The sequence below is a fragment of the Nyctereutes procyonoides genome, unplaced genomic scaffold (assembly GCF_905146905.1).
Source record: "Nyctereutes procyonoides isolate TBG_1078 unplaced genomic scaffold, NYPRO_anot_genome, whole genome shotgun sequence".
NCBI classification, from domain to species: Eukaryota; Metazoa; Chordata; class Mammalia; order Carnivora; family Canidae; genus Nyctereutes; species Nyctereutes procyonoides.
This window is the reverse complement of record NW_026575052.1, coordinates 3,907,198-3,920,192: the sequence shown is the minus strand read 5'-3', so window position 1 is coordinate 3,920,192 and position 12,995 is coordinate 3,907,198. Positions and strand designations below refer to the sequence as shown.

The window sequence follows — 12,995 nt, the reverse complement described above, 5'->3', positions numbered from 1 at the left end:
CCCCAACACACATACAGGTGGTCGACCTACTGCCACCCAGCCAGGAGAGTCCCCACAGAAGATGCCCAAGGTTCTGCGGAGCCCCCAGGAGACACCCAGGGATGCTGCTTTATCAGCCTGGCTCAGCTGCCAGGTGAGCTGTTGCTTGGGTGAAGGTCCTTCTTTTTTTTTTTAAGATTTTATTTATTCATTCATGAGAGACAGAGAGAGAGAGAGGCAGAGACACAGGCAGAGGGAGAAGCAGGCTCCATGCAGGGAGCCCGACGTGGGACTCGATCCCGGGTCTCCAGGATCAGGCCCTGGGCCGAAGGTGGCGCTAAACCGCTGAGCCACTGGGGCCCAGAAGGTCCTTCCTATACATGAGGACAAGCAGCATAAGACCTGGTGGGGGGCCTGGTCTCCTACCCTGTCTCCCAGCCACGGAGGGGGCACAGGCCAGCCGTGGGAAGCCAGGGTCCCAGGCCTGCGATGCCTACGTGGCCACCAGGGGGCCCCAAGAGCTCGCCCAGGGCCCGCACACATCGGTCCACACCCTCAGAGCTGAGAGAAGATCTACAGCTCCGGGAACCAGCTTTATTTTTCTGGGAACCAGCTTTATTTTTCTCTGGAGCCTCTGGTTGGGAGTCCCACAGCCCTCACAGGGCATCTGTGCCCACCCTCGGTGACAGCCGTACACCAATGTCTTCACTGTGGACTTGGTGACTGCAATGAGCACCCAGTGTCCACTGGCTTTCTGCGGTCTCGCATCCTGCTCGGTCCAGGGTGGGATTTGTCCTTTGCGGGATGGAGCGCTTCGTGCCACCCAGGATGGAGCATGGTGAGCGCTGCCTGCTTCCCCGAGGAGGAGCTGAGCCGGGCTGGAGAGGAGGGGCTGTGGTGATGGGGGAGGAGGCGCAGGGTCCCTGCCCCATCTCCTTCACCAGGGTGGCCCGGCCACCCTGTTTCATCTTGCTGGGCTGGCTCACTTTGGGGCTGGCGGGTTTGTCAGGTTAGAAATTGCTTTCTTCAACTAGAACAGAGAAAGAGGGGTTTGGGGGAGGGAGGGTGTAGGGGAGGCTGAGAGTGGGGATTCCAGCATTGTCTGGCTGCCCTCAGGGTTGATTCCGGGGGTAGATGTTAAAGCCAGGGCCTCCCCACTGCACAGATGGGATCATTTAGGCCCAGGGAATGGCGGGGCTGGCCAGGGGCCACAAAGCCACAGCCAGGCACTCTAGGCCAAAAAGTGGGGCTCGTTAGAATCCAATGAGGCCTCTCTAAATTTGGATGGGAGGATACTGGTGTCCCCCCCAACACGGCCACCCCACCTGCTGAAGGATGGCTCCTCTGCCTGGCTCTGACCCTGGGGCCCTCGTACCTCCACCCAAGACACGGAGCCCACAGCTCTGCCCAGAGACGTCACAGGGAGGGACTGAAGGTTCAACAGCTCAAAGAGGTTGTGTGCCTGGAGGAGGAGTGGTCAGCAAACGTCAGAGGACAAGTGGTGCTCAGTCCACACCCCTGGCTTCAGTATCTCCCACGCCCCCGCCCCCGGGGCTGTGAGCCGAGGTGGAGGCTCCAGCCAGGGCTCTGTCCCCACGCCCCTGTCTTAGAGCCTGGGAAAGGGGCGGGGTGTAGTAATGGACCTGGGCCCGCAATGTCCTCTGCGGCCACCTGGGGTCTCCAGAGTCCACACGAGGGACCAATGGACAGGACCGGTTTATTTAGGGAGATCCTCGGGCTCCACAGAGGAGCTGAGGCCGCCTGCACGGTCCTCAACCTGCTAGTGCCCCTCCCAACCCCATGTGCCAAAGCCCCTGTTGTGCAGGGTAGGGAGGGATCAGCATTCGGAGTGACCAGGTAATCTGCCCACATGGATCACACAGGGAGAATGTAGGAGACCTGAAATTGAGACCCACATGGGCCCTCATATGCAAAAACATATTTTTAACTACTGTCTTTCTCCACCCAAGCTCTCCCTCCTCCCTAGTCTTTGCATCATCCCAAGATCCCTAGGAATGAGGGACAGAGAGGACAAGGACCACTCTGCTCATTCTACAGATGAGGATACAGACCCAGAGAGCCACAGGGTGCCAAGAAAGCTAGACCCTAAATTCCCCTCTTAGGCTCTTTCCCCTTTATCCCACTGTCCTTGTCTGCCTGAACCCATTACCTGGTGCAGAGAGGTCTCTGGGGTCAGCTGCAGGGTCACTGGCTCCAGGGGACAGCCCCCTGCCAAGATGTCCTGGAGACACCGCTGGGGGTGGAGGAAGGATTATGGGGCCCTGGGCCAGCCTCTGCCTCCTCCAGGCTGTCCCTCTCAAAGCACCCTTCCCAGAGGCGTCCCCCTCACTCCCCTGCTCACCATTCCCCATCCTGACACCCCACACGAGTACTCACCTGGCGTCCTGAAGCCCAGTAAGGTGGCTCAGCCTGGAGTGCCTGCACCAAGTGGGCCCTTCCCACCGTGCCCACCAGGATCTGAGACTCTGCACAAGTGGAGAGGGAGAGAGCCACATTAGGAAGAAGACACATTTACTGGGCAGCGACTGTGTGCCAAGAACCGTACCAGGCATTCCCATGTCCCTCAGGAACCTACAGCAGCCCTCTGGGTCGGGAGCTATTGCCGCGGATTTTACAGAAGAGGAAGCTGAGGCTCAGAGACACGGAGAGGTTAATCATCCTGCCCAAGGTCACTGAGCTGGTGTGGAGGTGGGGTAATTGAGGGCGGCTGGGTAAGGCTGCCAGGGGGCCGAGAGGTCACCTGCCCACCCTGATTCCCCATGCGGCAGAGTCTCAAGGCATGAGCGGGTTTGGGACACTGCATGAAGACATCCATGCGTCAGGCCTGGGCTTTGCCCCTCATTTCCCACAAAAAAATTTCACATGTGTCTCAGCCCAGTGGAAGTGTGAACCCCGAAGGCCATCATGCTCTGAGGTCCTACTGTGGGCTGAGGGCTTGGCAAGCCTCACTCCGGGCTATCGCCGGAGTTGGCAGGTTTTGAGGGGGCAGCCTGGCATTTTTCCTTCTTGTCAGGTAAAATCAAAACCTCACAGCTAGACGTAGAGATGCTCTCCCGTTAAAAAACAACAACAATTTCTTGGTGAGCATCAGGGTCCCATAGCCTGGGCCTGTGCTGGTTGGGGAGCTCTTTGCTTCCTGTGGCTCTAAGGGTAGAAGCAGACTTTGTCTTAGAGGCCAATTTTGTCTTTGTTCCAGGAGGTCAAGCCTCTTGGAGGAGTCATCCATATGCAAATATTTCCAAAATGGCATATTTGGTGTATTCTGTGGGATAATGTTAACGGTATCCCAATCTGGGTGGGGAGAGGGCCTGGCATTTGGGATGAGAACCTCTGACAACTCCATGTTGGTCTCTATTTCCCAGGTGGGGAAACTGCACTTCAGAGAGCTTACAGGGTTTGCCCACGGTTCTGCTGCTCGTAAATGGCTTTATGGCCTCTTGAGGGGGAGGAGGTATGAGGGGTAACCCATACAGTTGGGCAGGTTGCTCACTGAACAAGGTAACTGCCCAAAGGATGAGTAGGACTCAAAATCCAGCTGTTCTATGCCTGCCAAGTATGTACCTTGCACATGTGGGCTGACAGCGGCCCTGAGTGGACATGGCTGCCTCCCTCCACCCAAATCTTTCTTATTCTTACTGTACTTGTCCCAATGGAGAAATGAGGCTCTCGCTAGATAGTTCCCCAAGATTCAGCTTGTGTGTCCTTTCCACAAAAGCACTCATTCATTTTTCTTTAAAAAGACATTTTTCTCATGGCAACAGGGTTTCAGGAGAGGTGAGTTAGCTGAGGAATGCTTGAAGGAGAGGCCCAGGTAAGGAGTCTTTCGACACCTCATGTTCCCATCATTTTACCCCCACTCCCAAGCACACCAGGCCTGGCTTCTAGAATTCCTAAAGCTACCCCTGGAGTGCCTTACAAGCCTCCTCTCATCTCTTTTAAACACGTCGACCACCCCAAGTTAGGGAGGTCATTGTCTCCATTTTACCAGTGCGGAAACTGAGGCTCAGAAAGGTGAAATGACCTGCCCACAGGTGCACCGTTGCAGAGATAAGGTTCAGATGCAGGTGACTAGCAGGTCCAATGCCCTGCTTCCCCCTTCCTGGACCTGACCCTCGAAGGCCAAAGACAAAGGTAGAGGGAATGCCCCCTCCCTACCCGTGCTCCCCCCTTCCTGCTGGGCACCTGTGCTCTCCACCAGGAAGAACTTGGCCATGTCTGTGGAGGTCACGATCCTGGCCACTTCCTCCAGCGGCGTGTCCTTGGCCAGCGTGGTGATGGTACGGTTCATGAAGTGCTCCACAATCACACGGTGGGAGCTGCAGGCAGACGGGTGCTCCCCTCAGGTCCTGGAGCGAGGGTATCTCCGGACCCCAGGATGAGGCAGGGGTACCTGGTGGGGCTGGTTCTTGGGTGTGGGCAGGCACTGAGAGAGTCCTAGGATGAGCAGCTCCTGGAACCCCAAGGTGGGGAGGAACTTGGGGACAGCTCACCCATGGCCTGGCTCTGGATTCCCAGCCCCCAAACCCCTATCACCCCCAAGACTGGCTCCGCTCTGGTGTGTTTTACTCAGCAGCCTTCCCTGGAGAGTTTTGTTTGAAGAAACGTTTTATGGCAAAAGAGGAAAAGAAAGCTTTTAAAATTTGAAAATCACAAATTATTATTAATTTAAAGTTTGAAAATCACTGGAGCCGCCACTCCCATTTTACAGATGGAGAAACTAAGGTGTGCACCAAGGTGACGGCTTGCACACGCTTGGAGTTGGGCCTGGGACCTGAGACTCTCAGAGCCTCTTAGTCCTGCTTCTCCGGGGACAGGCGGCTCTTGTCCTGTCTGGCCAAGCGGGATTCCAAAGCCTGATTCCAGCCCCAACGTCCCAGCAAGGACAGCAGAGCAGGAGTGGGAGAGAGGAGGGGACCTCCCAGATCTGGTGCTGAATCTGTGTGTCGGGCGGCAAAGCGCGGCACCTCTCTGTGCCCCAGCGTCCAGCAAACTGGCAATAGCTGTCCTGTTGTGTAGACAGACTGATGACCAATGAGACACTGAGGCCCAGGGGGCCAAGCACTTGCCCAGGGGCATGCAGGGAGCTGGAGAGAGTGGAGACGACGTGGCTGTGTGCTGGCCCCTTCCAGGCCCCCCCATGTCCAAGGTCCACCACAGTGCGGTTTTCTGCGGGGGGCAGGGAGGCCTTCACCCCCATCATCCAGCGCAACGTGGGCTCCTCTCACCTGATTTTTCGGCCTCGGATCCATGGAAGGTACGGCAGCTTCTTGACGATGATGGTGCCGTCGTAGAAGGAGGGCTGGCAGCTCTGGGCGATGGCGTTGGCCGCCAGCACGGCCATCAACACGGGCAGTGCGTGTACGATCTGGCCCGTCAGCTCGAAGGCCAGCAGCGCCGTGGAGATGGTGTGGGTCACGGCCCCCGAGAAGGCCGCAGCCCCTGCCAGGGGCAAAGCCAGGGTGGGTGGCTTAGGCCAGGGGCCAGCCTCACGTGGAGGGCAGGGGGCCTCGCACTGGGGGGACCTGTCCACTGCTAGAGGTGCCCTGGGGCCTGGGCTCGGGGAGGGGGGGCATGTGAGGGACAGGATGGGAAACCAGGGACAAGACGGGAGCTAGAGGGAACAATGGGGGCTCAAGGGAGGGGGCTCGGGCAGGGGACTCATCGGGAGGCTCAGCGACCTCCCCGTGCCCTGCCCCTCAGGCCCCCAAAGTCTGCCCTCTCGGGGGGGGGGGACCCAGCCCACTCACCTGCCAGGGCATAACCCCCAGGCATGATGGGGTTGGTGACCCCTCCAGCCACGATGCCCTCGGGGAAGGCGAGAGCGAGGGCCTCCCCTATGAGGCGCCCGATGGCAGCTCCTGGCCACAGACAGGGGGCGGTGGGGGAGCCAGGCTGACGCGGTCCCCACACCCCTCCATTCCTGGGGACCAGCATCAGTACCATCTGACGGGGTGGGGGGGAGGGAGAGAGCCAGGAGCCATGGTCCAGTAACCCTGATCATCGCAGACCCTGGGAACCCCAGACTCACCAAAGATGAATATGGGCATGAAGTATCCAGCGGGCATCGGGATGGTGGTGGCCAGAATCAGCATCCAGAACTGCGGGAGCAGCAGAGGTTAGAGGCAACTGGACGAGAGCGGCCGAGAGGGGGATGGCCAGGGGATGGGGCACTTGCCCAGGGAGGAGGCTGTCCAGGCCGGGCACTGACCCAAGGCAGGAAACCCACCCTGACAAAGAGCCTGCTGTGTGCCTGGCACCTCGCCAAGGGCTTTCCTTTCTTGCCTTTCAACCTTCCCTTTGAGGTAGGCACAGCAACTCTCCCATTTGAAAGATGAGGAAACCGAGGCTCAGAACCTCAGCCACTTGGCCCGGTCAGAGCTGGCCGGAGGCAGGTCAGGAAGCCTGGGTGGAAGGCCCGGGCGCCCACGCAATGGGAGGCACGGCTCCCCACCCCGTCCAAGGCCGGCCTCCACTCTGCACAACCCCGGGGGCCCCGGCACCCACCTTCATAACCAGAAAGAAGGCGAGGGTCCCAAAGATGGTGAAGCGCGGGTGGTACCATTCAAACCACAGGTTCTGGGGGTCGAGCTCCTGGGGCCAGGGCGGGGATGAGTTCCTGGTCATCAGCGCCCACGAGTGGTTGTCGAACAGTGAGTCCAGATGCTCCCTCATGGACAGCTGGTGCGGGGGACGGGCCGGAACCCTGCAGCCTTCCTGCCACCCCGCACCCCGAGCCTGCCTCAAAGCCTCCTCTGCTACTTTCCTCCTTGGGAAGGGCTCTGATCCTCCGCCCCCTTCCCTCCTCCCCCCTGCCGGGGCTGCAGTGTCCTCATCTGGAACTTGAGGATGCCCCACAGGCTTCGCCTTACAGATGAAGCGAGATGCCGGGCACAGTGTGGGTAACCGATGGGGGCTCCCCACTCCCGCTGCCCCAGCTCAGCGCCCCTTACCCGAGAGGCCAGGAAGCGGCCCACGCCAGGGGGGTAGGTGATGGAGGCCAGAACCAAGGCCACCAGGGCGGAATACAGAGGTTTGCTGTGGGGCGGGGGGTGGGGGGTAAGCTCCGGGCCAGCCCTCTTCTTCTCCCCACCCCACGGAGGGGGCACCGGGCAGGAGCAGGCCCCCCCACACCAAGGGCTGCACTGAGGCAGAAACCGGAGTGGGGGACACAAGCCAGCCCCCCTCACCGCCCAGGGGAAGAAGTCTGTGCGGGTCAGCCATCCCCCCCCAACCCGGCTGATTGGAGAGTTGGGGACGGAGCCCCCGGCAGGCCATGGGGAGCCATGCATGGCGGCCTGGGCAGATGCCAATGGCAGGGGGCAGGCAAAGTTTGGGGAGGAGCAGGGCTTGATTAGGGCTGCAGGCTCTGTGGGAGAGTAGGGCTTCGTGCGGGCTGCAAGCCTGCGACGGAGGACTCAGGGGGACTGGGGAGCACATGGAGGGGCTGGTAGCTCCACAAGCTGGGGGGCGGTGATTGTGGAGTGTTAGGGGGTGTAAGGGCTTCATGAGTGGGGTGTGGACTAGGAAGGCTCGGGGGGCTCCGCAGGAGGTTGACAGCGCAGAGAGTGGGAGCTGTGGGCTCTGGAGGCTGGGGGAGTCGTCCTCCCTGAGAGGTCCCCAGTCCCTGCCCAGAGCCCACCTGGTAGCCAGCAGCTTGGAGGTGACCCGGTTGGTCTTGACAAAACCAAGGAATGTTCGCTGACAGAAGAGGTAAGCGCAGCTCAGGATACCACAGATGGCCCTGCGGAGGGAAGGTGAGTCCAGAGCCCGTCCCAGGAACCAGAGCGGCCCCCAGCTGGGCTCCCAAGGGGCCCAAGGCGCTCACTCACCCCAATGCCACAAAAAAGAAGATCTCTGGCAGGTCAAAGGGGACATCCACTCTGAAGTTGGTCTTGTAGAGGGAGGTGATGGTCTCTGGGGAAGGAGGGCAATGATCAGGGCCCGCAGCCCAACCCCGGCCAAACCCAAGTCCCAGACTTAACAAGCAGGAGTGTGGAGGGGGTGCTAAGTTCTGCCCCGAATACCCTTACCCGGCATTCAAGGCCCCAACAACCAGCCCTTGTCGCCTTGTTCCCCTCTGCCCCCCTGTACTCTCGGGGCCCCGTGCCCTTCCACGCCCAGTGTGGGTCAGGAAGAAGAGGAGAGAAGGAGGCAAGATGGGAGAAGGAGGGAAGGGAGGGAGCCAGGGCTGGGGTCAGGCGGTCTGCGGGGGACGCACCCTGCTCGCTGTTGAAGACGGCCAGGAGGCGGAACATGAAGGCCCCGCAGGTGGCAGCGAAGAAGCCCCTCCAGTAATCCCAGACGGAGAAGTGGGAAGACATGACCTCAATGCTGAACAGGACGCCTGAAGGCGATGCGGAGCTTAGACAGAGCCCCACTCCATCCATCCCAGCGCCCTGGCCCCTCCGGTCCTGTTCCCCTACAGTCCTGCACAGAAGGGGCTACCCCAACCCCCTCTTTGGGTCTGAGCCGAGTGAGGGAGGGCAGGCAGGAGCCCAGAGAGCACACCTGGATGTGCCCTCCTGGGCCGTCTCAATCCCTCCAGCAGCCCCGTGGCGTGGGCCAATTATCCCCATTTCACAGACAAGGAGACGAGGCTCAGAGAGCTGAACTCACCGGGCCAGGGTGACACGGGGGAGCTGGACCTCAACCCCAAGTCTGCCTGATGTAACCCGGAGGCGTCCTGACACCCACCTCCACCCCACCCTGGGGTGGCTGTGCCCTCAAAGGACTTGCAGGAAGAACCGAGACCTGAATTAGCGCCCACCCCTCCTCCAGGGCTCTCAGCTGGACAGAGGAATGAGTAGGGCGATCCGCAGGGCCAGGGGGCATGAGGGGCGTGGGGGGGCCCCGGGGTGCAAGGGAGGGGCGGGAGGGAGGGTCTCACCACTGAAGGGTGCTGCAAACACCGTGGCCACGCCCACCGCTGCCGCTGCCACCAGCATCTCGTTCTGCTTACTCTTGTTCTGGGGGGATCCCGAGTCTGGGGCTCAGAGTCAACCCCCACCCTTCCCTCCCTCTCGTTCCTCCAAGGGGGGCCCTCTGTCCCCATTACCTCAGACTCCCCAATCGTCTTGATGTGCACACGGCCCAGGTAGGCAGCGATCATCACAGACAGGTGCACGAAGGGGCCCTGCCAGGGGAGGTGTGGGCACAGGGCACGGGACTCGCCTCTGGTCGGGAGTCAGAGCCCGTGCTCCCCCCTCTGGGGCCCAGGGCTGGGGGGTGTGCAGAGGGAGCCTCATCCAGACCTACACGGCTGCTCATGGCTCCCTTACCCTCCGTCTCCCCAGCTCTCTCGTCACACTCTGGGGACCCAGCCTGCCTCGTCCCCAGGTCTGAACCCCTGAAGGCAGGCACTGGCCTGAGTCCTCCCCAGTGACTCAGCTTCTGCGGGGCCGGGGGAGAAGGCAGAGGGCAGGGCGGGGTGGGGGTGCTCTCGCCTCTGCCCATACCACTTTGCCCAGGAAGATGGTGCTGCCCGTGGCCAGGGTGCAGGTGAGGCCCGCCACCTTGGCCCCGAAATTCTTGATATCCAGGTAGTCCTCCAACACCACGCCTGACAGGATAGTCTTCAGCTCTGGGATTCCGGAACCTTGGCAGGGGATGGACAGGGCAAAGAGCAGGGACAGTGCCTAGATTAAACTCTTAACATTTCACCCTGCCCAAAATGTTTCGCATCATGATCGTGTCAGGCCCTCCAAACCCTGAGTTAGGGTACGTGAACTCATTTGCACATGGGGCAGCTGAGGGTCAGAGAGGGGACAGGAGCTGCCTGTGTCATTCCAGCTGAGCCCATGGCACAGCTGGGGGGCTATGGCACAATGGGGGGAACCTGGGGTAGGATCTCAGGCCACCCCTGGATGCACTCCTGGAGCTCCCCAGTGCTGGCCTGGAGCTGGAGGCAGAGCTGAGAGGCCTGGGGGAGCTGAGCGCCCCCGGGAACCCCTCCCTGGGGAGCCTGCCACCAGTCCTCCCTGTCGCGGCCCAGAGGCACCCTCGCAAAGGAAGTAGGGCCAGCAGTGACCCAAGAGTCAAGATCTGGCCTTCTCACGGTGTGACTCTGGGGCAAGCAGCGTGACTCTTCTGAGGCTGGCATCTCTGGCTGTGAAATGGGGTCACTGCTTCCTGCCTCCCCCCAGAAGCCCAGAGGGATATGAAAAAGCTCTGGCACCAGGCACTGCGGTTGGGCACCGCGACAAATGGCTCACCTCCGGAGAAGGGCGTGATGCTCTGGGAGAAGCCGGAGGAGAAGGAGACCAGGGCCACAGGGTACACGGTCCAGGAGAGATACCGGAGCAGGTGGCTGTCCCCAATCTCCCGGTATAGCCACTTGTGTGCTGGGGACACCGGGGAGTCAGGGAGCCGTCATAGGCTCTGCGGTCCTCAGGTGTCCACTGACCAGGAAATGGAGGCTCAAAGAGGGGAGGCCCAGGGCCACCCCGTGAGTGGCAGATGCCCAGATGGAGGAAGGAATAGGACCCTGGATCCAGATCCTGCGGCTGCCACTACCTACTGGATGACTTTGCGCATGTGACTTAACCTCTGTGAGCCTCTGTTTCCTCATCTGTCCAATAGGCTAGTGGTGGGACCTCCTCACAGGGTCATTGTGAGAAAGCCCTCAAATGATGTCCAGGGCGTGGTGCGCAGCAGGTCCTCCTGATGGCACCTGAGCAAGTCTACCAGGGGAGTGTTAGAACCTTCCTGCCCCGTGCCCCCCATTCCGGGAGATCTCAGGGTGGAGAGAGCCCGCTGAAGCATGGGAAAAGGAAGTTCTGTGTCTGGGGGTCTAAGCAAGTGCCCTCCCCCCGAGTTACTGAGCTGAGAGCAAGGAGGGAGCCGGGAGAAGGAACGGGGCAGCAGGAAGAGGTAGGCACAGAGCTCAGAGGAAGAAGGGCTCTTGGGAACATTCAGGTCTCTCTTGTTCATTGTGCCGATGAGGAAACTGAGGCCCAGAGAGGGGCAGGAGCCTCTCCAGGATGACACAGCAAGCCAAGAGCAAAGCCTGGACCAGCCCCAGGCCTCCTCCCTACCCCGAGCCCTCCTCCACCCACGATGCACCTGGCGGCCCATGTGGCATCCCGAGAGCGTGCGTGAGACTCTGTGTCCAGAGCAGGTGTGCGTGTCAGGGAGGGGTTACCTCGGACCACACGCCCGATAGCGAAGTTCATGGTGTAGCTGATCAGAGCCATGAGCACCCCGAGGGTCATCAGGAAGTACCAGTCCTCCCCAACTCGGAACAGCTTCTGCTTCAGCCACTCCAGGCCACCTGAGGGCAGGGACACTGGGTCACAGCCCAGGGCTGGGGACGGGACACAGACAGCCCCTTCCCCGGAGGCCTGCTCAGGCCCCAGTGTGGGCCTATGGCCACGGGGTCAGGTCCAGGGCAGCTGAGAAGGGGCTCTGCGCAGGAGGGGCGAAGCAGGAGTCGTGGCAAGTGAAGGTGACAGGCCTATGGGCCCTGCTAGGGGACCTTTGACCTGTGCACCCTCCCTTCCCCACTCTGCACTGGAGGCTCATGGAAGATTGAACTGGCCGGCTGGGGAGGGGGAGGGTGTGCTGCGAGCTACAGATTCCTCCAGCGTCTCCGCAGGGCACAGCTTGGAGAACAGGAGTCTAGCAGGACCCCTCCTTGGCTCCAGACCTGTGGGCCTATCCTACAGGCCGTGCTGGTCAGGCCAGGCTGTACCCACTGGGCCCCGAGCAAGGCCCCTAGCACAGCCATCAGGCTTTGGGGCTACTTTCCCCAAAGGCAGAGAGCAGACATCTAGACCCACAGGCCGATGGACAGGCAGACAGGTCCCTTCCCTCCCTGCCACCCGGAGATGGTGGGCACATGGAGGCAGGGCAGCTCTCGGGTTTCAAGGCAGGTGAGGGAGGTGGGGTCCGGGTAGGGGTGATATCCTGAGGGGTCTTCCATGGAGAGAGGACCTAGCTCTCACCTCGAATGCTTCGGCGGACGCGGGGACACGGGCCCCATAGCTCCCGAAGACTCACGGGGCTCCCCGAGGAGCCCTCACGCAGCCCCACCAGCTCTTCCATGGGGTCCCTGAGCAGACAGACAGACAGACCCTTGGTAAGCTGCTCCAATGCCCTTACTCTGCCACATGCCCCCCCCCCCACACTGCTACTTCCCACATAAAAAGAGGTGTTTTCCTGAGTGCAGGTGTGTGTGGAGTTATCAGGAGCGGACATAGGTCCAATGGGTCCTCATCACTAAGAGGGTGTCACTGAGGGTGCGCATATGTGTGCTAGGGTGCAGGGTGGGGGTCGGGGTTCCTGTGTCCTCTGTGTCCAGTAGCAGATCGATCAGGACAGGATCCCAAGCCTCAGAACTCACTTCCCCCTGCTGTGGACACCACTTCCTATCCTCCTTGCACACTTGGCTGCTTCCACTGCTCAGAGCAATCCCCTTGCCCCTCAGAGTCCCTCACACTGCAGGGTCCCCATGAACTGCTCTGACTCCCCATTTGCACCCCTGTGCCCCCTCTCCTCTGCTCAGGCCACAGAGGCAGGTGTACAGCAGACCCAGGAGAACAGCCCACGAGGGCTATAACGACTGCTGGCTCCCAGCCCCCCCAGCCTTCTGCCCCTGCCCTGCCTGCCCTGGCACTGGCAGGTTCCACCCAAATCCAGGCCCGGCTCCACACCCGGCAGCCCCTCACCTCTGTCCGTCGGCCCTGCTGTGGCTCCAGCCGGTCCTCCTCTAACAGACTCCTCTGCCGGCAGCCCAGGTGCACCTGAACAGGTATGTGCTCCACCAATCAGCATCCCGGGGGGGCCCCCCTCCCCGCCCTGCCGGGGTTTACCCTGGCCATTAAGAATGTCCTTGACAAACCAACCAGAACTGCCCAGGCCGGTTGAGCCATGCAGGCCAGAACAGCCAAGGGGGACCAGGAGCCAGAGCTCCCCAGAACCCAGGGGAGCCCCGCAGAGGGTGGCACTCAACCACACCGCAGGGTGGGGACATGGGAGGGAGAGGCTCCTGCACACGG

At 61.0% G+C, this 12,995-nt stretch overlaps 1 protein-coding gene across 2 annotated transcripts; it reads right to left on the bottom strand.

The window, feature by feature from the left end:
- Window positions 1–223: 223 nt before the first annotated feature.
- LOC129513723 (chloride channel protein ClC-Ka) lies at window positions 224–12,693 on the bottom strand. 2 transcript variants are annotated; one of them, XM_055331998.1, is made up of 20 exons: window positions 12,666–12,693; window positions 11,943–12,049; window positions 11,141–11,269; window positions 10,212–10,340; window positions 9,456–9,595; window positions 9,056–9,133; window positions 8,888–8,966; window positions 8,219–8,344; window positions 7,830–7,914; window positions 7,640–7,741; window positions 6,951–7,035; window positions 6,505–6,678; window positions 6,029–6,098; window positions 5,748–5,858; window positions 5,226–5,439; window positions 4,183–4,316; window positions 2,377–2,465; window positions 2,150–2,233; window positions 1,355–1,441; window positions 224–1,009 (listed from the first exon to the last, which is right to left on the bottom strand). In XM_055331998.1, exons 2-20 carry the CDS (start codon window positions 12,040–12,042, stop codon window positions 962–964), a joined length of 2,064 nt encoding a protein of 687 aa, XP_055187973.1. In that variant the 5' UTR covers window positions 12,043–12,049; window positions 12,666–12,693; the 3' UTR covers window positions 224–961. The 2 variants fall into 2 exon arrangements, with proteins under 2 accessions (XP_055187973.1, XP_055187974.1); XM_055331999.1 differs by having other exon boundaries at window positions 6,505–6,591.
- Window positions 12,694–12,995: the final 302 nt, after the last annotated feature.